We start from the raw sequence: 23,836 nt of genomic DNA, 5'->3' as shown, positions 1-23,836 counted from the left end.
CAACCGTCAACCGATGAATAGATGAACAAAGTAAGGTATATGCCATAGACTGGAATATTATTTCGCCATAAAAAGGAATGAAGTTCTGATGCAAGCTACAACACGGACAAACCTTGAAGACATCACGTTGAGTGAAATAAGGCAGACACAAAAGGACAAATACTGTCTGATCTCACTTAACTTAACTAAGCAGAATATGCAAATTCAGAAAGTCAGAAACTAGAACACAAGTTAGCAGAGGTTGGGTGGGGTGTGGGGGGAATGGGTAGTTAATGTTCATTTGGTACGGAGTTTCTTTTAGGGGTGATGGAAAAGTTTTGACAATGGATGATGGTGATGGAGGCACAACTTTGTGAATGTTACTAACACCACTGAATTGTATATTTGAATTGAATAAAAAATGAAATTTTAAGTTGTCTATCAGTTACCCTCCTCCCCCAAAAAAATCCCATAGAACTATACCACACAAAGAGTGAACACTAATGTAAACAGTGGGCTAAATAAAGTTAATAGTATAATTATAATATTGTTTCACCAATTGTAACAATACAAAATACTAATACAAAATACTAATAGGGAAAACCGTGTGTGTGTGGGGGGGAGGGGTATAGGGAAAATTTGTACTCTCTGCATGAGTTTTCTGTAAGTGTTCAGCTGCTCTTTAAAAAAACCTGACCATCTGTCTGTGTTGTGGGGAAAATGGACTAAAGAGGACAAGCATGGGTGCAGGTGGTCACCCCAGGAGGCAGGATGACTTGGACTAGGGGGTGGCTGAAGAGAGGGAGATCACTGAACAATTTTGGGATATGTTTTGGAGATGGAGCTGACAACCTGCTGATGGGAGGTGAGGGGTAAGAGGAAAAAGAATCCAGGGTGACCCCTAGTTTTAGGGTTAAGCAACTGATGGAAAATGATTCCATTTACTGAGATGGGGACCACTGGGGGAGGGACATGTTTGGAGAAAACAATCGAGACTTTTGTTTTGACTGTGCAGGTGCTGAGGTGTCTGGTGGACAGTCAGGTGGAGATGTTGACTGTGCAGCCAGATCCAGGAGATTGTAGTTCAGGGCTGGAGAGAGAAAACTGGGGGCCTCTTACCCAGGGACAGAGGATAGAGAGAGGATAAGGGGTCCATAATGAGCCCAGGAGCCATTCAACATCGTGGAGTGGGGAGAGAGGGAAGAGGAGGCAGCCAAGGAAGGAAGCAATCCAGCTGGGGAACTGAGCTCAGATCAATACAAAAGTCCTTCGCTGGCTGATGGTAATTCAGAAGGGACCTTTCAACATTGCGGATGACCCCCTTCTCTCAACCACTTACCGTAAATAGCATAAAGCTGCCAGGAAGGATGGAGGGTAAGCACCTGCTAGTCAGGATACGATTTCGGGAAGGGATCTTCACACTTTTTGCTCACACATACCCTCACACATTTTTTTTTTTTAAGGCTTCAAATGTACTTTATTTCTTCATTAATGCCGTATTTTAATGGGTGCACAACGCTTTTACTTGTCATCAATTATAAGTTGGTTTTGAAACATTTCAATCATCACATCAGCTGGGATGATTACTGATCTCTCCATTCCTTTGGGGTGACTCTGCCAACAGGGGACAGGTTCCATTCTATTCCAATTTGTGTTGCTGTATACGTCCATACAGCAACACAGAAAGTGGCTCCACTAGCTAATACAGCATTACCATATTTGTCATGGAAATCAGTTGCACGTTTCTGGTGGCTCTGCCTTGCTATTGTTTGCTGAATGCTTTGAACTCCCAGACGACTCAGTGCGTTTTTGGCCAAGGGAAACATCGTGAAGCTGTAGACAAAACTACGGCAACTGCAGCAGCTGGCTTGGTGCAATCTAACTTACGCTACCTTTGCAAAGAGCCCTGAAAAACAAAAAACAAACAAAAAAAACCCCTCACACATTTTTAAAGTCAACATTTAAAATTTTCATCATCATAAGTTTAAAGTGTTGCAATGGATATAACTGCCTATCTATTCTAAATATTGACATTTTAAGATAACATTGTTCCACTGCTCTTCTAGGTGTGCACAATGGAATCAAAACAACATAGCAATTTTACCTGCCATCATCCATTTATAAAATATGTAAACAAATCAGATATTTATTATCACTTTTGTACTTGGGCTAATATTTCCATTTCACTACCCCATTAAACGTCATTCTAGTGAAATATATTTTTATGCCTAAAATTATTTTACTGATCATCTTATCTTCTCTGAAACAAAAATATGTATGTATATACCATAAATTAACAATTAATATAAAAAATTTTCAGGTGGCCATAGGGATCTAAGTGTTAAAATGTTTCTTTTGGATTATTGTCAGTACATAAGTAGTCAAAACACAAATGTGTTACAAATGTTTATAATTATTAAACAAAAGAATTAAATTGGGGGGAAGAATGTATCCCTTTATGAGATAGATGGGATTGTTGCTCTTTTCCATTTAGCTCATGTGTCCGCTGGGGGAAATTACTGAGTGCTAGAAAGAGGCAAGGTTCAGCATCCATCCCATCTCTATTTTTCTTGTTATGCATGTTCTCAGTCACATATGTAAATAAGTGGAGGGGAATGGAAGGGTGTGGTACTGCAACCTCCAGGATTGCATGGCCCTGAACGACCCCCATCTCCTGGTTCAGCCTTTGTAGTTCCCTCCCATAATGGGTAGGGTTAAGCTTTGTAAATAATAGGATGGCGTGGAAATGATCAAGTGTGTCTTCCAGTGCTAGGTCCTAAAAGACATTGTGGCTTCTGTCTTGCCCTCTAGGGAGAGCTAGCCTCCATGTTGTGAGGATGCTAAGGTAGCCCTGGGAGAGGAACTAAGGCCTCCAGGCAAAAGCCCTGTGAGTGACGCATCTAGAAGGGATGATTTAGTCCCAGACAAGTATTCCAATGCTGCAGCCAGGGCTAGCTTTTTTTAATCACATTATCATGAGAAACCCTGAGCCAAAACTACACAGCTAAGCCACCATGGAATTCCTGACCTACCAAAACTGTGTGGGATAATAAATGTTTATTGTTGTTTAAGCTGCTTAGGTGTGGCATCACTTGTTATGTGGCAGTAGATAATTAATACAAAGGGGTTTGTTATAGTGATATCACTTCTTTGAACTCTTGTGAGCTACTGGCTAAAAAACCCCACAGTTATCTAACATAATAAATTATTGTTAATGATCTACCAGCTGATAACATGTTTAATCTTGTTGAAAACAAAGACTTGGAAATACCAAGTTGAAACTGCAAAGAGATTTATTATCTGGTTGCCAGAATCCTGCATTTTTCCAACACTGTGCCAGTCTGTAAAACTGTCGCTTAGTTGATATGCTTGGGAGGTTCAGTCTTGATGCTGCAGGAAAATGTTCCTTGATAAGACCCAGGGTGGGTTCAGGTGGCTTTCCTTCTGCCCCGGGCAGAGGCCACTGGGAAAAAGAAGGTGAGAAAGAGTGCTGCTGGGAGGCTGGGGCCACTGGTGCTTTGCTCTGAGAGAAAAAGGGAAACAGGTATCTCTTTCTAGAATCAGTTTCCTTATAGTGAGCCACATCCACGCGCTCTTGGGACATCTTCATATAACCCCAGGGGCTCAAATATTCCAGGGTGAAGATGGCTGGCCTAGGGCAGGGAGAGGCAGGTGCTGCTCCCCCACCCCATAAAGAATCGGGGCTCCAGCAGCACCTCGCCAGGACCATCTGACAAGCTTTATCCACCAGGGCTGGTGTAAATAAGAGGCCTGGCTGCAAGGCCTGCGTCATCTGACTATCTCCAGCTGGCCTAAGGACAGAGGGGTTGCCTCAAGTATGCAGTTGGCCAAGTCTTGCCCCTTCCTTGGGGTGCCATCGAGAAAGGCAAGGGGGATTTGCAGCATGGACTGGGGATATAAGAATAGGATACTAGGATCATACAAGCTCTAGAACCTGGTTCCCTCTCTTCTTAGTTGAGTGGCTCTGGATGTTTGACTTCACCCTTCCGGGCTTCAATTTCCCCATCTGTAAAGTGGGGACCACAACAGTCCCTTGCTGTTGTTGTTGTTTGAGGGGTGGTGGTGGTGGTGCTTAGTGAGCACTTAGCATCCCATATAGTCAGAGCTCAGGAAGAGCCAACTGCAGTGATTATCACCTCTTTTGATACTCTTAACACTCCTGTGGAATTCGCAACTCTGGAGAGACTGTTTTGGTCACTAGTGTTTGAGAGGAAATATGTGTTGTCGCTAAGTATTATATAAAGCAATGAAAGGACTCAATGGTGTTCAGATCTGAAATTACAAGAGCTCAGTAATAGAAATTTATTACTTTAATGTTAACACAAGATACACACCGTGTCCTGCAAATAACAAGCAGATTGGCATCAAAGCAATGGAAGTGCTTCCAAATCCTCATCATCACTCCTCCTGCTCCTTCTCTCTAGTGCTCCCCACCTCCTTCCCAACCATAGCGGGCCCATCCCCTAATCAGTTGCAACCTTGGAATAACTCTCAAATTCCCTTTCCTCCTTCCCACTGCCTCTGCCCACCCCCCACCACCCAGTTTAGGCCACCATCTATACTCTCTCCTGCAGTGCTGCTGCAGCCCTGGAAGCAGTCTCCCTGCCATAGTCTTGGTCTCTCCAACCCCTATACAAGGCCAGAGTAGTCTGAGCAATCACTATCAGATGCCCTTCCATAGCTCCCTCCTGGCCCCAGGATAAAAGCCCTCTCTCTGGCACAGATGACAAGGCCCCACATAGCTTGGCCTCTGCCTGCTGCTCCAGGCTTCCTTCTCCCATCCCAGCAGACTGGGCCACGTGGACTCGCCAGTTGCCTAGGTCCCACTTAGGGCCAGTCCATTGCACAGAGGCTACTCCCTGCCCGGAGCCTTCAACCTAACCACTTCATTCCTCCTCTTCTCACTTGTCCCAAATTCTCTTGGGCAACCTTTACTCATTCTTCAGGTCACAGCCTAGATATGAAGGTGAATAGCTTTCCTTTACCCAAATGTTGGGTGAGGTGCCACCTTTGTGTGCCCCACATCACAGCACTGACCATGCGGAGCATAAACTGTCTGCTTGACCATCTGTCCCCCCCAATAGATTGAGAACTTGGTGAGGGCAGGGACTATGTCTTTCCTATTCCCTGCTCTATTCCCTGCATCGGGCACTGTGTCTGGCACAGAGTCAGAGTTCCTTAAACATTTGTTGATGGATTGGCTGATGAACGACATCAAAGAGTTTTGGAAAAACCTGGGCCAAGGTTACCTGGGTGACTGCATCAACTTCCTTCCTAGCTCTCTGCTGTCTGTCTCTCTTGTGAACCCAGCGGCCAGAGCAATTTCTGATCTGATCATGTCACTCCCTGCCTAAAACCCTTCTGTGGCTTCCTACTGCCCCCCAGAATAGAGGTCAAACTCCTTATAGCACTCTCTAGGCCTTCACTTTCCAGTCTCTGCCAAGTTCTCCAGCCTCACCTCTCTCCACCCTCCACCATATGGGCCTCTGACAGTTGAACACTCTACTCCTCACCTTTTGCTTGGCTAACTCCTTTAGCTCCCAGCTTAGACAAAATCCTTTATTGCTCCAGAGCCCCTGCCCTCCTCCCACCATTCAGTATTGGTCCTTGTCCCTTTGTCTGCCTCCTCTCACGTACTGGGAGCTGGGAGAGAGCAGGGGCCTGGTCGATCTCCTTAACTGCTATCTTCCCATCATTTAGCATGGGGCCTGGCATGTAATATGTTGAATGAAAGAATGATCTTCTGGGTTTGATTGTACACGCCAGACTAGCCCTGAATTGGTGTCTCCGTCTCCCCAGTGTTCAGCCTAGGGCTCAGCACCTAGAGCGCTCAGTAACTATTTCAGAAAAAAGGGAGGCAACCTCCCTGAGTCTCTCGGAACTGAAGAAAGGAGAAACGCTCGTTATAGCTCCAGGGGAAGTGGGAACGGGATGACAAAGCCAAATCAAGGGATCTAAGAAGCTCCTAAGAAATCAAAACCATAAAAGCCGGGGGCAGGTGAGAAAGGGTGGTGGTGGTTGAATGCCACTCACAAAGATGGCAGCACGGGTCACCTCTCAGCAGAACGGTCGCCGTAGTGGGCAGGTCTGCGGGGCGGAAGTGACGCAACCGAACCGGAAGCCAGCCTATTGCTCGGCCGTCTAGGTGTGCGGCTCGGCAGCCGCCAGCTGGTTGGGAGGTAGGGGTATGCCGCCCGGTGGGTGGCTCAGGGGCGCAGTGGTGCTGCCATTGCAGCTGCTGCTGTGGCTGCTGACGGCCCAGATGGTCGCGGCGTTCGAGCCCATCACCGTGGGCATAGCTATCGGGGCCGCGTCGGCACTTACCGGCTACCTGTCTTACACTGATCTCTACTGCCGCTTCGCCGAGTGCTGCCGCGCGGAGCAGCCGCTCAACGCCTCGGGTACGGCAGGCGCGCGCGGGCTGTCGGGACAGCTCGGGAAGGGCGCGGGTTCGACGCCTGGCTGCGAGTCCCGGCCCTCGGAAACGAGGGGCGCGGAGGGGCAAGACTCCGCGAGCATGTCACGCGCCTGGCACCCAGTAGGCACTCCGCAGGCGGCAGTCGTACTGATTTGGGTTGGGAGGGAGGACGGATAGGGGCAGCCAAGAGTCTTTCCCAGTGGTAATCCCTGGAGGGCGGGAACTCGGTCTGGGCCTCCAGCGCTCAATGCAGGGAGAAGGGAAGGAAGGAAGAGTTAACAGGGCCTGACTCCAGCCTGGAAGGTGTGCCTTCTGAAACAGATTCTCCAGATCGTGGGGCTCTCCCCAGGAGATTTTCTAAATGTTTGGATTCCTTGGGATTACAGTAAGAAGAAACTTGGCCAGTCCGTCTACACCATGTCAGTCCTATTTATTAGTTTTCAGACGTAGACCGTCGGCCCACAAAGCCCACATTTGGCCCTTGATTTTCTTACAAGCCAAAAGGGATGTCTGGGGAAGTAGCTTGCGGCTCAGTCAAGAGGTGGTTAATCCTTGGATGAATGAACATGTTTAGCATTGCATAATGCTTTTTCTTGAAAGTGGCATCATTTGACTCCCCAAACCATGGTTCAGCCTAAGCATTGGCCCTGGGGTTCAGCAGAAACTCTGGTGGATCACTCATTATTCTTTGCCTCTCACTTTTGCTGGATGGGGAAAGTGCTTTTCTGGTGCATTTTTAACATGTATTTTTCTTTCTGTTCCTGGGCTGGCTCCTGCAGCCCTCAAGCTGGACTTGGAGGAGAAGCTGTTTGGGCAGCATCTGGCCACAGAGGTGATTCTCAAGGCACTGACTGGCTTCAGGAACAACAAAAATCCCAAGAAACCACTGACCCTTTCCTTACATGGCTGGGCTGGCACAGGCAAGAATTTTGTCAGCCAAATTATGGCTGAAAATCTTCACTTGAAAGGCCTGAAGAGTAATTTCGTGCACCTGTTTGTATCGACTCTGCACTTCCCTCATGAGCAGAAGATAAAACTGTACCAGGCAAGAGAGTCTACTATTATTTCATCCATGGGCTACTCAGATTGGTGACCTGCTCACTACAATGCCTCTGCTTCCATTTTCTTTTCCTGACAACATCCCCAGGCACCAGAGTTAAGGCCCACTTACCCTGGGTAACCCTTTCCATTTGCCCTTTAAAACTCTCCTACAACCTTTTTTTTCCCACTTAATCCCAAAATAATACCATGGATTAGTGATATTTCCATTAAAAGATGGGAGCCAAGAGAGGCGAGGCAACTTGCTCCTTATAATCCTTGTGATCTTGTGGTAGAGCAGAAACTTGAACCCAAGTGTCCTAACTCCCAGTTCACACCATAGCCACTTCTTCGATGAATGAGTACACTCAGCATTCTCATCAGAGCAGTTGGTGTTAAGTGAGGCATTTGTAAACAATTTGCTTGGACATGGCTTCATTTAATGTTCTACATCTACTACACAGCCTCAGCTTTGCCTCTGCATTTGTCGGTGTAGACTAGAGGACTTTTTTCCCTAAAGAGCTGTTTTTTCCTTCATTCCTCCCATCCTTCAATTCCTTGGCATTGCTTTCTTTCTTCAAAAGAAAAACTCAAATAACTGAATCTTGAGACCTTTTCTCCTTTTGAGACATTCCACATTTAATTTATATTCAGTTGCCTGGTAGAGTTAATTCTCATTTAGATGTTATCCTTGTAAAGATTACTACTCCTACCCTTAGGTGAAGACTGAAATAAGAAACAGAAACTTAACTGAATAAGGAAGTGAAAGTGGGTACTTGCCTTGGAAATTTTAAGACAGGGAAGATTGCCCCAAAAAGAAGGAATATTTTCTTATTTTCCAAATTCTTTCCTAGACTTCTAGAAGCATAGTAAGATTGGTGAAGGTGCCTGGGGGTGGGGCATGGGTGGGTTAGGGGTGTCACTGCCCTCCATGTTTTAGGGTTGAGGGCTCATTGCTTGGGTATCTTTTGTTTGATTCAAGAAAGAGCATAGGAACAAATACTTTTCGTGAAATGTTCATTGCACCAGTGGAAGGCATTGGTCCTGAGTATTGTGCAGGTCTTAATTTAGTTTATTATTCCTCAGTAAGTTGTGCTAAAATTAACTTGAAATTTCACTCCACAGTGAGATGAAAAGTATGGATTTGTTAACAGTGAATTATTAATATTTCTTATATCTTTAAAAAGTCACATTTAGCCTGTCATTTGAATTAGGACAAACATTCTTTGCATTTTAGCACCTGTCTCCACTAGTTTCTACTTTTTATAGATAAGGTTTTTGAAAAGCTGTTACCCTGTGGATGGAGGTTTGGAGCTGTTCTAAGAGTTCTTTTTAAACCCCAGAGAGCTCTGATTTTTCATCTTTCAGAGAATGAGGAACATCCTTTGAACTTGTGCATTCCATTTCTTCTTTTATGGTTGGTCTAGGACCAGTTACAGAAGTGGATTCGGGGTAACGTGAGTGCATGTGCAAGTTCTGTTTTCATATTTGATGAGATGGATAAATTGCACCCTGGGATCATCGATGCAATCAAGCCATTTCTAGACTACTACGAGCAGGTTGATGGGGTATCTTATCGGAAGGCCATCTTCATCTTTCTCAGGTCAGCAGGAACTGTTTTCTTGTGCTGAGAAGGGAGGCTGGCACATAAGCCCTTCATTTTCTCAATGCTAGAATGAGGTCTTGGTGACCATCAGCCTTCTGTTTACTGGTGACAGATATTGGTGACAGAAATTCCAGTCTGGCCAAAATGACTTGCTCATGTCTTTTACTTTTGGTTTGCATGTCTGCATGGCACTGAGTGCTGGCAAGAGAAAATGAGCTTAAGAAATAATCACCTGGTAATAGGCAGTTTCATTAACTGCATATGTGGTTTCTGAGCATTATAAAAAAGCCAAAGCATTATCCTGGCAAGTTCTGAAGAAACATATTTTAAGCTCCTTGAGGGCAGACACTAATTTTTCTTTGTCTAGTAGCACTTAATAAATATTCCTTGATTAAGAATAAACCTGATGTATAGATAGAATGACATGGCAAATGTGGCAAAATGTTAAAAGTTGGTGGATCTGGGTATTTGGGTGGGTGAGTGGGTGGGGTGTACGGAGTTCTCTATATGAGTTTTGTATTATTTTTACCACAGTCCTGTAGGTTTGCAATTATTTTCAAAATAAACTTTTTTTTTTCTTAAAAAAGAATAAGCCTTAGAGCCAGTACATGTCCTTACAAACTGACACAGAAGCCTTAATGAAAATGTGATCTTAATCTTTGTTTCTTTGTCAAACCTAGCAATGCTGGTGGGGACCTAATAACTAAGGCAGCCCTTGACTTTTGGAGGGCAGGAAAAAAGAGGGAAGATATTCAGCTGAAAGACCTGGAACCTGTGCTGTCTGTCGGAGTCTTCAATAATAAACACAGTAAGTCTCCTCAGGATAAGGAGCCCCTTAACTCTGCCAGCAGAGAGGCTTCTTCTCTTTCTTTGAGTATTTCACAAAGTCAAGTAATCCTACTTGCCCTATGGCTTTGCTGAAGTAGAGACTTTTTTCCTTAGGATGTTCTGTTGGAGAAGCCAGTTAACAAGGGTGTCCAACTCATTCTTACATCAGGTTTATTTCACACTTGACAAAAAGAGACTCTCTTGAGGGGCAAACACTTGAATATATTGTGGGTCATGATTAAAATGGCCTCTGTAAGAGCAGGTGATGTGATGGGCAAGAAACCCAGCTGTGTTTTGTTTCACAGGTGGTCTGTGGCGCAGTGGACTGATAGACAGAAACCTCATCGATTACTTTATCCCCTTCCTGCCCCTGGAGTACAGTCATGTGAAAATGTGTATCAGGGCAGAAATGAAGGCCCGTGGTTCTGCCATAGATGAAGACATTGTCACAAGAGTGGCAGAGGAAATGACGTTTTTTCCAAAAGATGAGAAAATCTACTCAGACAAGGGCTGCAAGACTGTGCAATCACGACTCGATTTTCACTGAGCTTTTATCCAAATGGAAGCATTTTTGAAGACCTCTTCAGGGGTTTGCATGTTTGCACCTTGTGGACTTTCAGGATCTGGAAGAGTTGATTTAAAAAGACGCCAATCTGTCAAGTACATTTGTCATTGCTGCAACATAACAGAACTCCAACTGTTAATTGCACTTGAAGGTGAACTTTTAAAATCCCCTCCACATTTACCGTTCCTGACCTTGACAAAAGTGCCTTGAAAACAGCTGTGTGAGTGAAGCCCTAGGATTGTTTCTGGCCCTGTGGCACCCACACCTTAGAATTACTGTTATAACTAAAGGGGTTTAAGGGCCCTGCTGCAATCTGGGTAACATTAGGTTTTCACCTGCCAAAAACGTTCTTCTGCCCTATTTCTTTTTCTCTACGTAGAGAGCGTTAGCTGACTTGAGATATTTTCACTCGTTAGGATTGGTGGCACCTGCAGGTGGAGACATTATCAAATGGGAGGATCCTGGGCCTGAGGATCTTGACCTGAGGGGAGCTGTCTGTGTTGGGCTTCTGCAGTGGAGTAGGACAGTCAGGACCTTTCAGTCTGTCATTGAATCCCTTTTCCCATCTCTCGTTCTTGATCCCAGCCTTCCTGTACCTTGGCCACTTGGACCTCAGTCATCACTAGATTTTCTCCCAACCACATCTTCACTAGAGTTGAGTCAGAATGAGACCGTTGGCTTTGAATTTAAGTCCTTAGTTCCCACGGCGAAATGTTTGTCTGTTAGAATTTATACGTGGGTCAGCCTCTCACTTTACTCCACAGAATTTGAAATCCATAGGACATACTTATTTTCCAGGCTGACACCTGCCAACTGAGCATTCAGTTTGTAGATTCTGCATTGTTATAGAGGTGGGAGTATTGTACACTAGACATTCTAGAGTTTTTAAGGATGTGTATATTTTTTAATTATGATATTTTTACTTCTGAATCTTGTAAAATGGAAGTGTAGGATGTTGCTTATTTTAAATAATGGAAAGGATATAAAATGGCATGATTGCTTATTCCTTTCTCAGATACTCTTTACAAATGATACAGATTTTTATTCTATTTGTGCTAATATTTGGAACTTTGAAGATCAAATAAGGTCAGTCTGAATTGGTGGCTGGTCCTGGGTGTCATCTGATAACAACACCCTATTTGACAGTGCCAGGCTAGACTGCTCTGATCATTGGGAAATAAGACTTAGATTTCAGCCAGTGTGAATCATTCTGTGTCTGTCCTTTAGTTGCAGTGCAGCTGCAGGCATGAAGCCTGAAAATGTGCAGCCTTTTTACATATATAAGATGTAGTAGAATGAATATTTTTACAACTTGGAAGTGCCTTATAAGGTGTCCAGCTTAGTCTTAAAAAAAATGCCAAGGTGAGGCTTGAATTTTTTTAGTACATATTCTCAAATTGGAGTTAAGTTACGTATATTTTATAAGCTTTGGGGTGTCTGGTCAGAAGGAGACAAGGTTTTCTCTGTTTACAATGATGCAATAAACTCAACTCGTTGGCCACCTTTGGACCGCTGTTACTGATTTGTAACTTGAAAAGGCCACGGTTGACCACGGCCCAGCCTCCCCCACCCCACCTAAGATGGAAACAAGAGCTGGAATTGACCTATTGGATATAAAATAATAAACATAAATTTTATCATGTGAGATGTAACTTGTCAACTTTTTCCCCCTGGTTTATTTATGTGGTAACTCTGAAAAGCTTTGAATGTGGAATTAAGAATTAAGCTTTGAATGTGGAATTGACTATTGTAACAGCTCAGGTGTCAGGTTTACTGTACCTTGGACATGTTGGTTGGCAGTCTTTGCATCATACAGAATCAATATTTGCCTTAAAGACTGCTATCCCCAAACAAATATGAAGTTAAATTGAATTTGATGGTGAACATTTTCACCAGAAACAGATGGACTTCTTTCTAAAATGTATACTCTCCTAAAATTAATGTAGGAAGGAAATTGAGGCTCTGGGAAAACATAACTCCCTGCTGACAGTGTGAACCCAAGGCAAGAGCTGAGCTCAGAGCCAGAACTAATAAGTAATGAAATCCTAGTTAGGTTAATCAGAGCTCATTTTTACTCACTTAACCTGGTTGCTTATCTTTATCAGTTGATTGGTAACACGGCCCTCTTCCCAGGACTTAGGGATAGCCGATTTTCATCAAGTTCAAACCCTCTTTGCTGTCATCCTCTCTAGTCTCCTCATTTCTCAACTGAAGGTGCTTGTTCCATGAGATTGACTTTCTAGTTCTGGTTCCCAGCCCAACGCAGTTTCTATTCTACCCCCATACTGCTTCATCTGCAAAGACTGAATTTTTCAAAAATAAGTCAGAGCACCCCTGTGTTTCCTAGTTAGTGATGCCCAGAGGCTCAGCTGCCATTTTCAAATGAAAGGATTAGACCTATTCTGTGACTCCTGAGGACAGGACCAATCCTGGTGGCTGATTCAAGACAACGAAGCTAACAGGACAGCTTTGGCTCAACACCAAAAACTTTCTAGAGCCAGCCTTAGGAGGCCTGTGAGGCCTAAAGAGGAGCCTTTGTACAAGCTGGGTAGCCACGAGGCAAAGGGGTCCTGCATTAGCCCAGATGCCTAGCCGAAGGCCTGCTAAACCCCCTCTTCCATGTCTGCTGAAAGTCATCCCTGTGAGCACTCTATACAACACTTAGTCCCCGACAGGCCTGTCCTTTTGTAGACGCATATACATGTTGCATAGAACAAAGTATATTTAGTCTACAAGCCTCAGTACTCCTGCCTGGCATCTCAGCTGGAGTTTCATCTCTAGACTTGGACACCATGGCTGTGAGTCAGGAGCTCCACAAACCCCTCCACCTGAGTGTGATACCCCAGGCAGCTGAGTGAGGGGCCAGAGCTATTCCAGGATCCTCAAAGGGTTCCTGCATTAAGACTTCTCACTCCAACCTGGACTGCATCTGTTGGGTCTTGGTTCATTGTTTAAGCACACAAAGCCAACAGTGGAGAGGTTTTCTTTTTCCACTTAAAAAATGTATTCACAAATTATAAAATAGAACTTTATTGTGAAATGGTAGTCATTTGCATTTATAAATAAAAACATTATTCTTAGCATCCTTAAGAGGGGCAACTAAGTTTTCTTAGGATTTGAGGGCTCTGATTGGACATAAAATCTAGTGATAAATGAGGAAGGTTTTGAAAAATATGGCAGAACTTGCCATGCAACAGTTTAGAATCAAGTAGAGACAATCGGAGGCTCATTTGGGAATGGATAATATAATAGAAAAGGGCTTTTTGCAAGGCCTGAGTAATGGCAAGTGACAAGCTGGAAATAGCCTTCTTAAAAGAAAGGAGACTGGGTCTAATAAACCTTCATTCAGCCTGTTCACAATGATACTCAGGTTATCCCCACTGTTCATAATGTTACTAAGATTAAAACCCTTCAAAAGGACATTCAAGACTCCACCTAGGAGGTACCTGTGCACCCTTGAGTTTCAGTTCCTCTTTCTTATTTGTTCTATCTAGACACTTTGCTGCCCCTGGCAGTGTGGCTGTAGTCACACTTTGTGTCAGATTTGGTCACTACTACAGCCTCTGTCCCCAGTAAGGCCATCATCTAAACTTTGTGCTTGGGGTTTCTGCAGTAAAAACTTATCACAGTGTATGTTATAATGATAGAAATGTAAAATAACAACAACAACAAAAAACTCAACAATTTGAGTCCGAAGAGTTTTTCATAACGTTAAAAACCATTTTAAATAAAGTTATCACATTTTCAGTAAAACTTACTCGTCCTTCCTTGAAACAGAAACACTTGTAATTAAAACATGATTTTAAAAAAATCATAAGCGTTGGTATGAGTGGGCTGGGAGCTGGCTCCCTCCTCTAAAGGCTCTGGAGGCTGTTCCAATGTCAACAGTTTGTAAGGTTGCAAGACTCTGCTGAATGAAAACACTGCCCAGAAAAATTCCTGTTGTGTTGAACAGGAAAAATTCATTTTACTCCTCTTCCAGGGGATGGAGTAGGGGGAGGAGTAGGAAGGATTTGAGTTTTGTGTTCGTTCTTCTCCAATGCTAAGCAATGATTTCTGTGCTATCAGTCATCGTAGTAGTAATCTATCTTGGTAAACACAGTTTTGCAGCCTTTATCTGAGAAAACTCTCTCCTCTTTGGGGAAAAATGTCATCTCTTCAGCCACTCTGGTTACAATGTCCTCATCAACTTCATAGCCTCGGGACTGCATTTCAACTCTGATGCACATTTTTAGGTGTTTGTATTCCAGGGGGAGGAAGGGAACAAAATAATCAATGAGATTTCGGTCAATTAAGCTGCTGTGCCAGAAGCCACCTAGGAAAAAGAAAACAGGTGCAGTTCATCCATCTGCTCATCTGTCCACCCATCCACCTGTCCATCTATCCAACACATATCTATTGTAGAGTGTCAACCACATGCCAGCCTCTGGATTAGATCCTGGAGATAGAGCCGTGGACCCCGACCTCATGGGGCTCATGATCCAGTGAGGAAGACAGATATTAAGCAGGGAGCTCACTAATAAACAATTACAAGTTGTGAAACATGTATGAAGGCAAAGAGCAGGGTGACCTGACGGAGCAGAATAGAAACACCTTGCTTAGGGTGAGGGCTCAGGAAAGGCCTCTGAAGATGTAACTTAAAGACCTGAGGTGGGAGAGAGGTTCACAGCCCCAGTGTGTCTGGGGCCTGGGGACAGGCAGAGAGGCAAAGTGGGAAAGGAAACAGACTCACAGGTTGTTCAAGTGTCAAAGCGAAAAGTAAGAAAAGCGGATCCCAAGGAAGGACTCGCCCAGCTGCTCACCTTTATTTGGGGAAGATAAACTTGTGACTCTCACTGGAGTTTCAGCAGCTGGGGTAACAAGGTAGAAGCATTGCCAGTGCGTCCCAACCACACAGGCCATTTTGGGGGACCAAAAATTAGAATCTTCAGAGTAGGGCATGGACTTTGCTATGTGTTTTTTTCCCCCATGGATCACTGGCTAGGCACCAACCCAGTCACATTCCCACACCCAGTGCCCGCACCTCCTTACCCAGAGCCCCCACTCCCTCCTCTGAAACTGCACAGCCTCCCACTACATCATCCACCAGCCCACGGCATTTCTTCACGTCACCGGTTTCCCTTCCACACTGCTGTTTAATTCTTGTGAATGGGCTCCCTAACATGAGCCCCTCAAAGATTGGGGTTTATGATTTTCTTTCCCAACAGTGCTTTGCACACAGTTGCTGCTCAATTTGGTTGATTGGATAGGGGTGGAGTCTTTGGCCATGGAAAGGAAGATAACCAATGAACAGTAAAAACAAGTGAAAGAGCTCCTACTTGTGTGCTCACTGAGCTTATTTCTTGAAGACCTACTCTACCAGGCATGCCCTGGGCCCTGGGCATAGAGCAGAGAGCCATACAGACACGGATGGTACCCTCAAGGGGTTTACATTCTAGATGGGGAGACACTCAACAAACTAGTAAACTGCTTCAGATAGTGCTAGGAGCTATGAATACTATAGAATGGGGTAAGGAGATGGCATGATTAGGTAAGGAGAGCATAAGGGTCATTAGCTAGGCGGTCAGAGGTGACCTCTGAGCAGACTGAATGAGAAGGACCAATCAAACAAAGATCTGGGAAAAAAGTGTTTCTGGTGGAACAAGTGATCTCATACAATCTCATGGCTTTAAAAACCATCTGTGGACGATTCCCAGATTTTTATCAGCTGAACGCCACCCTGGAATTCCAGTGGAATATCCAACTGCTTGCTCAACATCTCTGCTTGAGTGCCTTAAACCTAGTAAGTCATCATACACTAAACACACCATACTGATTTCTTGCCCTTCCCCACCAACCTGTTCCTCCCACAGTCTCTCTCTCTACATGGCAGTGCTGCTCTTCTGACTGCATAAGCCAAATCCTTGATTCATCTCTCTCTCACTCCCATATACAATCCTTTAGGAAATCGTATTGTTTCTACTTTCAAAATGCATCCATAATCCAACCATTTCTCACCATCCCCAGCAAAACCACCTTGGTCCAAGCCACAGCATTTCTCTCCTGGTTACTGCAGGAGCTCCTAACTGGTCTCCCTGTCCCTTGTCATCTCCAGTCTACTCCTGACCCAGCAGATCATGCTGCTGTCACTCAAAACCCTCCAGGGGCTTCTCTTCCTCTTGAGAGTACAACTCAAGGCCTGACCATGGCCCACCAAACCTGCTATGAATCCCCCCTCACTCCTACTCACACTTCCTAGTCAGCCTCCCGTTCCTCTTCTTTGTTCATTCGATCTAGCCACGGTGACCCAAGCACAGTCCCACCTCAGGGCCCTCGTACATGCTGTTGCCTCTGATGGAAAACCTCAGCTGTCCACAGGGTTAACTCCCTCATCCCTCTCAGGTTGGCCACACAGGTCACCTGTGTGTTGCACAGTGTGTGGCACAGAATAAGGACCCAACAGTTGTTTGGCTGTTATTCTCAAGCACAGAACCCGAGTCCTAGGATGACACGAAGAAAGGAAGGGGCTTAATAGGTTATCTATTCCAGAGGCACCCAAAGCAGTCTCCCTTGCTCAATCACCTTTTTTTCTTCTACAAAGGAAAATGATTTAGCTGAAGAAAACAGGGGAACTAATTTTCAAGATCTTAATGACTAAAAATTCCTCTCTTTCTTTAGTGTACATAAAAATCACCCGGGGTCTGTTAATACACAGATTCCCTTCAGAAATTCCACTTCAGTAGATCTAGGGAAGGAACTGAGAATTTTCGTTTCTAACCAGCTCCCAGGTGACAATACTGTTGATGCTTTAAAACATAGGGGCACAAGATTATGAACAAGATGGGGTTATTAACTGATGGTCCTACTTACTGTTCTTGTTATTGAAGACTGACACAGACAAGGCATGCTCCATGTCTTTGAGCTTGATTTCTTCCCTCTGCTTTCCACTTCTCCAGAAATCTAAAGCCACATCTGTGATTCTTTCTGCTCCAGCATTGCTAAAAAATAATTTCCAGTGCATGAGAACAGAGTTTTCTCCTTAAGCCAACAGGCTCAGGAGCACAGCATAGCATTTCAGTCGTGTTGCAGCCCTGTCCTTACCTGAGAAATATGAAGATGGCTTTCTGATAAGAGACCCCGTCCACCAGGTCGTAATAGTCTAGGAAAGGTTTGATGGCATCTATGAGGCCAGCATGCATTTTATCCATTTCATCAAATATGAAGATGGATCTCGCACAGGCACTCACATTGCCTCGAATCCACAACTGTAACTGATCCTGAATTACAAGGAGAAAAAGCGAATATAAACTTCTCAAGTGCAGTCAAAACAATCAGCATTAACATCATTAACACTATAAGTACTTCTAACAATGGCTACATTTATGGAGCACTTACTGTGTGCTTGGCACTTGCTGAGAATTTTACAAGCACGAGCTCTTTTGCTTGTGCAAACAGTCCCATGTGGTGGGCCTTGTCATACCCATTTTACAGATGAGGAAACTGAGGCACAGAGAGCTTAATTAACTTGCCCAAGATTACACAGTCAGTATGTGGCAGAGCTGGGATCTGAACCCAGCTCAGCCTAGCTCCAAAGTCCCACACTTTGATTATAAGATTCCTGTGCAGTGAGATGTCACATCGATGCGGTGTCAGTATCAGTGACTTGCTGGCAATGTTAATATATATCCCGTGGACACCAGTCTTCTTGGAAGAAGGCAGAGACCAAGTTACCTACTCTTATTAAATCCCTAGACTAGCCGGAAGAGGTGCTCTAACTTCTAGATGGGGAAAGTAAGGAACACAGGCTCCCTTAAGCGAGGCACTTGTAGCCTCAAGAGCATGTGTGCTTTGGGATAAGTTTGGTGATGTAACACTCTTGAGTTTCCGGAACACCTGAAGGTTTCTGAAATAAATTTACCTAAACAGAAACATTCCATGAGAATGTGTTTAGGTGGTTCTTAAAACATTAAGCAATCAAGGTAAGAGGGAGAAAAGAAAAGACCCTTTCTGTGCCTTTTAATATCAGAAAATTGAGCTACAGTTCTATATAAAGCTTTTCTAGATATTTTTTTCCTGGTGAAGTAGAGAAATTAGCTATTTGTTTTCTGAGGAAGACTCTGGAAGTTACAGTGTGGCTCTTGATTTATTTTGTTTTTCACTTGGCTACCCTGATCATGGTTACAATGTTCCTCAAGTGTACCCAGTCTAAACAGTAATTCTGCTCTGTAGGCATGGACTATCCTCCTTTGACAGAAGAGAAACTTTACAGGAGCTGAACTGACTGGTCTAAGGTCACAAAGCGAGTAAGAGGCTCCAATAGTCAAGGTTTTCCCACTTTGCTACCTGCTGGGAATCATGTACTCAACACTTACTATGGGCAAGACACTGTTCTAAACATTGTTCACATAAGATTTTACTGTGCCATCCCGAGACCCATCAAGGTAGTTACTATTGCAGTCCCTATTTTACAGATCAGTAAATCGAGGCACAGACAGGTCAAGTAACTTGCCCAAAGTCATGCAGCTATTACGAAATGGAGCCTGAATGCTAAGTAGGGTGACCAACTTGCCCCACTCTGCCCAAACTTTCCCAGTTTTAGCACTGAAAGTCCCATATCCCAGGAACCCTTGATGCTTGGGAACCCTAATGCTAGCCTAGGCAGAAGGGAAAAATGTGTTCAAACAGGCAAGGGCTAAATATCTGACCATTTTGCCCACCTTGCAGGGTTGTTACATGGACTAAAAAAAAGCAATAGTTAATACTTATTTGAATGCTCATGAGCCAGGAACCATGTTAACACTGAATTCTCACAACCACCATTTTACAGATGAAGAATCTGAGTCTCAGCAAGGAGAGAGGTGACTTTCCCAAGACTGCATAGCTAGCAGGTGGGAGAGTTAGGACACAAATCTAGGTCTGTCAACCACCAAAGCCCAGGCTGTTAATCAGTGAGTTAAACTGTAAAAGCAGTTCACAACCAACAGCTAAGTTAAACAGAGGCCTCTCTAGAAACAGTTCCTCATTTATAAAATTAGTTAGATTTAATGATTTTTAAATTGGATTTGATTATGTCTATCTCTGAAATTGTATGATCCCACTACTAAGAATAATTGGGATTATTTTCAGAAACTACCGTAAAAGTTTCATAGTGTAATTGCTCTATGAATCTCAAACACTGTGTAACTTCCAGATCTTTCAAAGAGGAACTAACACATTTAGCCATTTTCAGAGCTCACTACTTTTAACATGGAATTCCCAAATCCCATTCCACAACAAAGAAACCCCAAACCCAGGGTCATCCAGGAAGGATTCCAAAATTCTGCCCTTGCCTTATACACGGTGATGTTCGATGCATGTGGAAAGTGCAGAGTGGACACAAACAGGTGGACATAGTCACTGTTCAGACCACCCTCGTAAATATTCTCAGCGATGATTTTGCTGACGAAATTTTTGCCAGTGCCAGTCCATCCATGTAGGGAGAGGGTGAGAGGTTTCTTGGGCTTTGGGTTGCTTATGAATCCAGACACAGCATTTAAGATGACTTTCTTTGCAAGATGCTGTCCAAAGAGCTTGTCGTCCAGATCCTTCTGCAATGCTGGGAAAAATAAAGCCAGTCAAGAGGAGGGGGCAGGTAGGGTGGGGGTGGGAGGCACAGGTTACTCCCCTTCTTTCATGTGAAAGTTTGCAGGCCCATATGAAAGTCAGCAAATCACCTGAGCTCTCTTCAACAACCCTGTGAAATGCTGAGGTAACAGGGACTGTATGCACTTGCCCCAAAGTGAACTGTAGGTCCAGGAAGCTCTTCTCTGCTAGTCCTGCCCAAGCCAATGCCCTGGCCATCAGCAAGGCTGGCTCCTTTTCAGCCAGGAGCCCTTGGCTTGATTGCCGCTGCCACCTGTTTGCACCCCTAACCCCTCCTCTGCTCCTCCCACACCAAGGCAGGGCAAGATAAAGGCTGCGGTTTGGCCACCATTGATCAGATCCGGAAGAGTCCCCATCATCCTTCCTGTCTCCAGCTAGGAAGGAGGAAAAGCGCTCTTTGGAGGAAGTTTGCAACAGGGTCCACACCCCCAGTTTCTGCATGAGGCAGCCCAAGCTGCAGCTCCAGTCTTCTCAGGTCTCCGACCAAAGTCCAGTTTGTCTGGTCGTGGCCAAGGCGCCAGGTCCCAACTGCACCCTGGGCTAATCGGGTTCCCCCGGTTCAGGCTCCAGTTAGTCTCGGCACCTGCCCAGGTTCGGCCTCAGCTCTGAACTCCTGGAACCCCGAGCCCTGTCTCTGACCCCCTACCTTACCCCAGCCCGCGTGCCAGCGTCATGCATCCGCTCAGATCGTACCTTCCCGGCTGAGGCTCCGCTTCTGGCCGCAGCACTCGGCGAAGAGGCAATAGAGGCGCGGGTAGGAGATGTAGCCGGTGAGGACGCCTGCCAAGGCCAGCCCTAGGCTGATGGGCTCCACTGCCCGCACCACCAATGGCGCCAGCAGCAGCAGGCCCAGCGCGGCCCGGCCCAGCTTCATGCCCGGACCCGCACCACCCTGCCGGTTCTCGCGTTTACCGCGGTCGGGCGCTACCTCCAGAGCCGCGCTTCCGGTTCCTCCCCGCCCCAGCAGCCATCTTTGTGAGGGCCGGGCTTCCTACAGCCGCCAGCAGCCGCCATCTTTGTTAGTGGCAGGTACCTTCCCTGCTTCCGGAAAGCTTGGGCTGCAAAACCCCCTGGGGGCCACTTTAAAAAAAAAAAAAATTAATAGATTTTATTTTTTAGAACAGTTTTAGATTTACGGAAAGCTTGAGTAGATAGTACAGACAGTTCTAATATCCCCCCACGAATAGTGTCCCTTAACATCTTATGTTAGTATGCTACATTTGTTAAAATTACTATACCAATATTGATACATTATTATTAAACTCCATAGTTTATTTAGATTATCTTAGTTTTTACCTGATGTCTTTTTTTCTGTTCCAGGATCGCATCCAGGATACCACATTTAGTTGTCAAGTCTCCTTAGGCTCCTTTGGCTATGAGTTACTCTGACTCCTTGTTTTTGATGAGTTGACAGTTTTGAGGTGTATTTGCCAGGTATCTTGGAGGATGCTCCTCTGTTGGAATTAGTCTGATGTGTTTCTCATGATTACACTGAGGTTAAGGGTTTTTGAGAAGACCACGGGGTGAAGTGCCATTTTCATCACATATCAAGGATACGTATTATTGGCACGTCATGATTATTGATATTGACCTTGATCACCTGGCAGAGATGTTGTCGGGTTTCTCCAGTTGTAAAGTTACTCTTTTTCCCCCCCTCTTTCCATGCAGTACTGTTTAGAAGGAAGTCACTATGTGTAGTCCTTGCTTAAGGAGTAGGGATTTATGCACCACCTTGTTGAGGGCTGAGTATCTGTGTAAGTTATTTGCAATTCTTCTGCAGGGGGGAGTTTGTTTTTTTCCCTCATTTATTTATTAAATCATTTACATCAATGTGGACTCTCCGATATTTATTTTATATGTTGGGTTATATAATCCAATATTACTTTCTTTTGTAACTCAAATAAATTGTTCCAGCTTTGGCCACTAGGGATTCTTCCAATTATTTCCTGTGCCCCTTTGACATACTCTCAACAATGTGGGACTTTTTTTTTTTTTTTTTTTAGTTCCTTACTTTCTGGCACTACAAGATGTTCCAGGTTCATTTTGTATATTTCCTGTCCCAGTCCTAGAATTGGTCATTTCTCCAAGGAGCCCTGGTTCCTTTTAATGGCATTAGAAACCAAGATCCAGGCACCAGGTGTGCTTGTTGTTACTGGGGTATCATTTCTTTCAGTGCCTCTCAGCTGACAGTGAAGAAATATATGTGTGTATACTAAATTAGGTAATGTTGCAATATTTCTATATGCAACCATCTGTAACTATGTTAAGCTAAACATAAGTTCATACTGATGTCTCCAACTCTGATCCATTACTATACGGAGCATTCAAATCTCCTCCCCACCAACAGTGAGAAATCTGGGTCCCACCATCCGCCAGCCGCTTTTAAGCTGAGCAAAAGGCCACCCTTTTTCCAGCAACGGAAACTCTGGCAAGCAGGAACTGTGTGTCATTTACTTGTTCACCCATCCATCCCAAATATTTGTTGAACACATACTATGTGAAGGAATGTGCTTGGCCCTCAGTATTCATCATGGTTTCCCTATACACTGTAAGGAATAATCTGAAAACATTTTTAAGGTTCAACTTTCTCATATCAAAAATAACAAATGGGGCAGAGAACAAAAATATTTGCAAAGCCCCCTTCAGGGACTGGGGGAAAATGTGGAAATATTAAACTTCCCCACCTGGGGAAATACTGATATTCTTGCAAGCATTGGGGACTACCAGTTTAATAGCCAGAGCCCTTGATATTGGGGTTTGCCCTTATGAAGCTTGTTTCTACAGAGGAGAGGCTAAGCCTACTTATGATTGTGCCCCTAGAGTCACCCCCAGAGTTAAACAACAATCTACAAAATGGGAGGAAATATTTGGGAACCACATATCCATTAAGGGTTTACTACCCAGAATATATAAAGAAATTCTTCAATTTAACAAGAGTCACTCCTGGAGAAACTCCTTTTGTTGTTCAGATGTGGCCTCTCTCTGAATCAACTCACTGCCCTCCCCTCTACATGGGACATGACTCCCAGGGGTGTAAATCTCCCTGGCAAAGTGGGACATAACTTGCGGGGATGAGCCTGGACCCCACATTGTCGGATTGAGAAAGACTTCTGGACCAAAAGGGGAAGAGATACGAAATGAAAGTTTTGGTGGTGAGAGATTTCAAATGGAGTCGAGAGGTCATTCTTGTTATTGTTATGCATTACATAGATATCCCTTTTTAGTTTTTAGTTTATTCAAATAGATAGAAGGAAATACCTGAAAATCTTGAACTGCAATCCAGTATCCTTGACTCTTGAAGACGATCATATGACTATATAGCTTATATGGTGTGACTATGTGATTGTGAAAACCCTGTGGCTCACACTCCTTTTATCCAGTGTATGGACAGATAGTAGAAAAATAGGGACAAACAGGAAATGAATAATAGAGGGGGAAGGAGGGGTATGAGATGTTTGGGGTGTTCTTTTTTACTTTTATTTTTTGGAGTAATGAAAATGTTCAAAAACTGATTGTGGTGATGAATGCACAACAATATGATGATACTGTGTACAATTGATTGTACACTTTGGATGATTATATGGTATGTGAATATATCTCAATAAAATTGCATTAAAAGAGTAACAAATGGTATTAGCACCTATTATAATTCAAACCCTTGACATATCACTTCTAAACACAACACTGGAGATAGGGATCATTCATTCATTAAGTCATTCATATTTTTGAGTATCTCCTTTGTGTTGGGTTATGGGTCCTG

At 44.3% G+C, this 23,836-nt stretch overlaps 3 protein-coding genes across 4 annotated transcripts; 1 reads left to right on the top strand and 2 right to left on the bottom strand.

Moving 5' to 3' along the window:
• Nucleotides 1–1,446: 1,446 nt before the first annotated feature.
• LOC119505142 (cytochrome c oxidase subunit 7B, mitochondrial-like) lies at nucleotides 1,447–1,829 on the bottom strand. The gene has a single exon (XM_037797805.1). The coding sequence runs from the start codon at nucleotides 1,803–1,805 to the stop codon at nucleotides 1,563–1,565; it is 243 nt and encodes an 80-aa protein (XP_037653733.1). The 5' UTR covers nucleotides 1,806–1,829; the 3' UTR covers nucleotides 1,447–1,562.
• TOR1A (torsin family 1 member A) lies at nucleotides 1,747–21,702 on the bottom strand. 2 transcript variants are annotated; one of them, XM_037797804.1, is made up of 6 exons: nucleotides 21,373–21,702; nucleotides 20,770–21,156; nucleotides 19,764–20,029; nucleotides 17,536–17,711; nucleotides 17,305–17,432; nucleotides 1,747–1,885 (listed from the first exon to the last, which is right to left on the bottom strand). In XM_037797804.1, exons 2-6 carry the CDS (start codon nucleotides 20,948–20,950, stop codon nucleotides 1,863–1,865), a joined length of 774 nt encoding a protein of 257 aa, XP_037653732.1. In that variant the 5' UTR covers nucleotides 20,951–21,156; nucleotides 21,373–21,702; the 3' UTR covers nucleotides 1,747–1,862. The 2 variants fall into 2 exon arrangements, with proteins under 2 accessions (XP_037653732.1, XP_037653731.1); XM_037797803.1 differs by lacking the exons at nucleotides 1,747–1,885; nucleotides 21,373–21,702 and adding an exon at nucleotides 13,470–14,770 and having other exon boundaries at nucleotides 20,770–21,114.
• TOR1B (torsin family 1 member B) lies at nucleotides 6,137–12,100 on the top strand. The gene is made up of 5 exons (XM_037797802.1): nucleotides 6,137–6,401; nucleotides 7,198–7,463; nucleotides 8,884–9,059; nucleotides 9,743–9,870; nucleotides 10,196–12,100. The coding sequence occupies exons 1-5, from the start codon at nucleotides 6,188–6,190 to the stop codon at nucleotides 10,435–10,437; spliced, it is 1,026 nt and encodes a 341-aa protein (XP_037653730.1). The 5' UTR covers nucleotides 6,137–6,187; the 3' UTR covers nucleotides 10,438–12,100.
• Nucleotides 21,703–23,836: the final 2,134 nt, after the last annotated feature.

This window comes from Choloepus didactylus, chromosome 10 (assembly GCF_015220235.1).
Source record: "Choloepus didactylus isolate mChoDid1 chromosome 10, mChoDid1.pri, whole genome shotgun sequence".
Classification (NCBI taxonomy): domain Eukaryota; kingdom Metazoa; phylum Chordata; class Mammalia; order Pilosa; family Megalonychidae; genus Choloepus; species Choloepus didactylus.
This window is presented reverse-complemented; position numbering and strand designations above follow the sequence as displayed.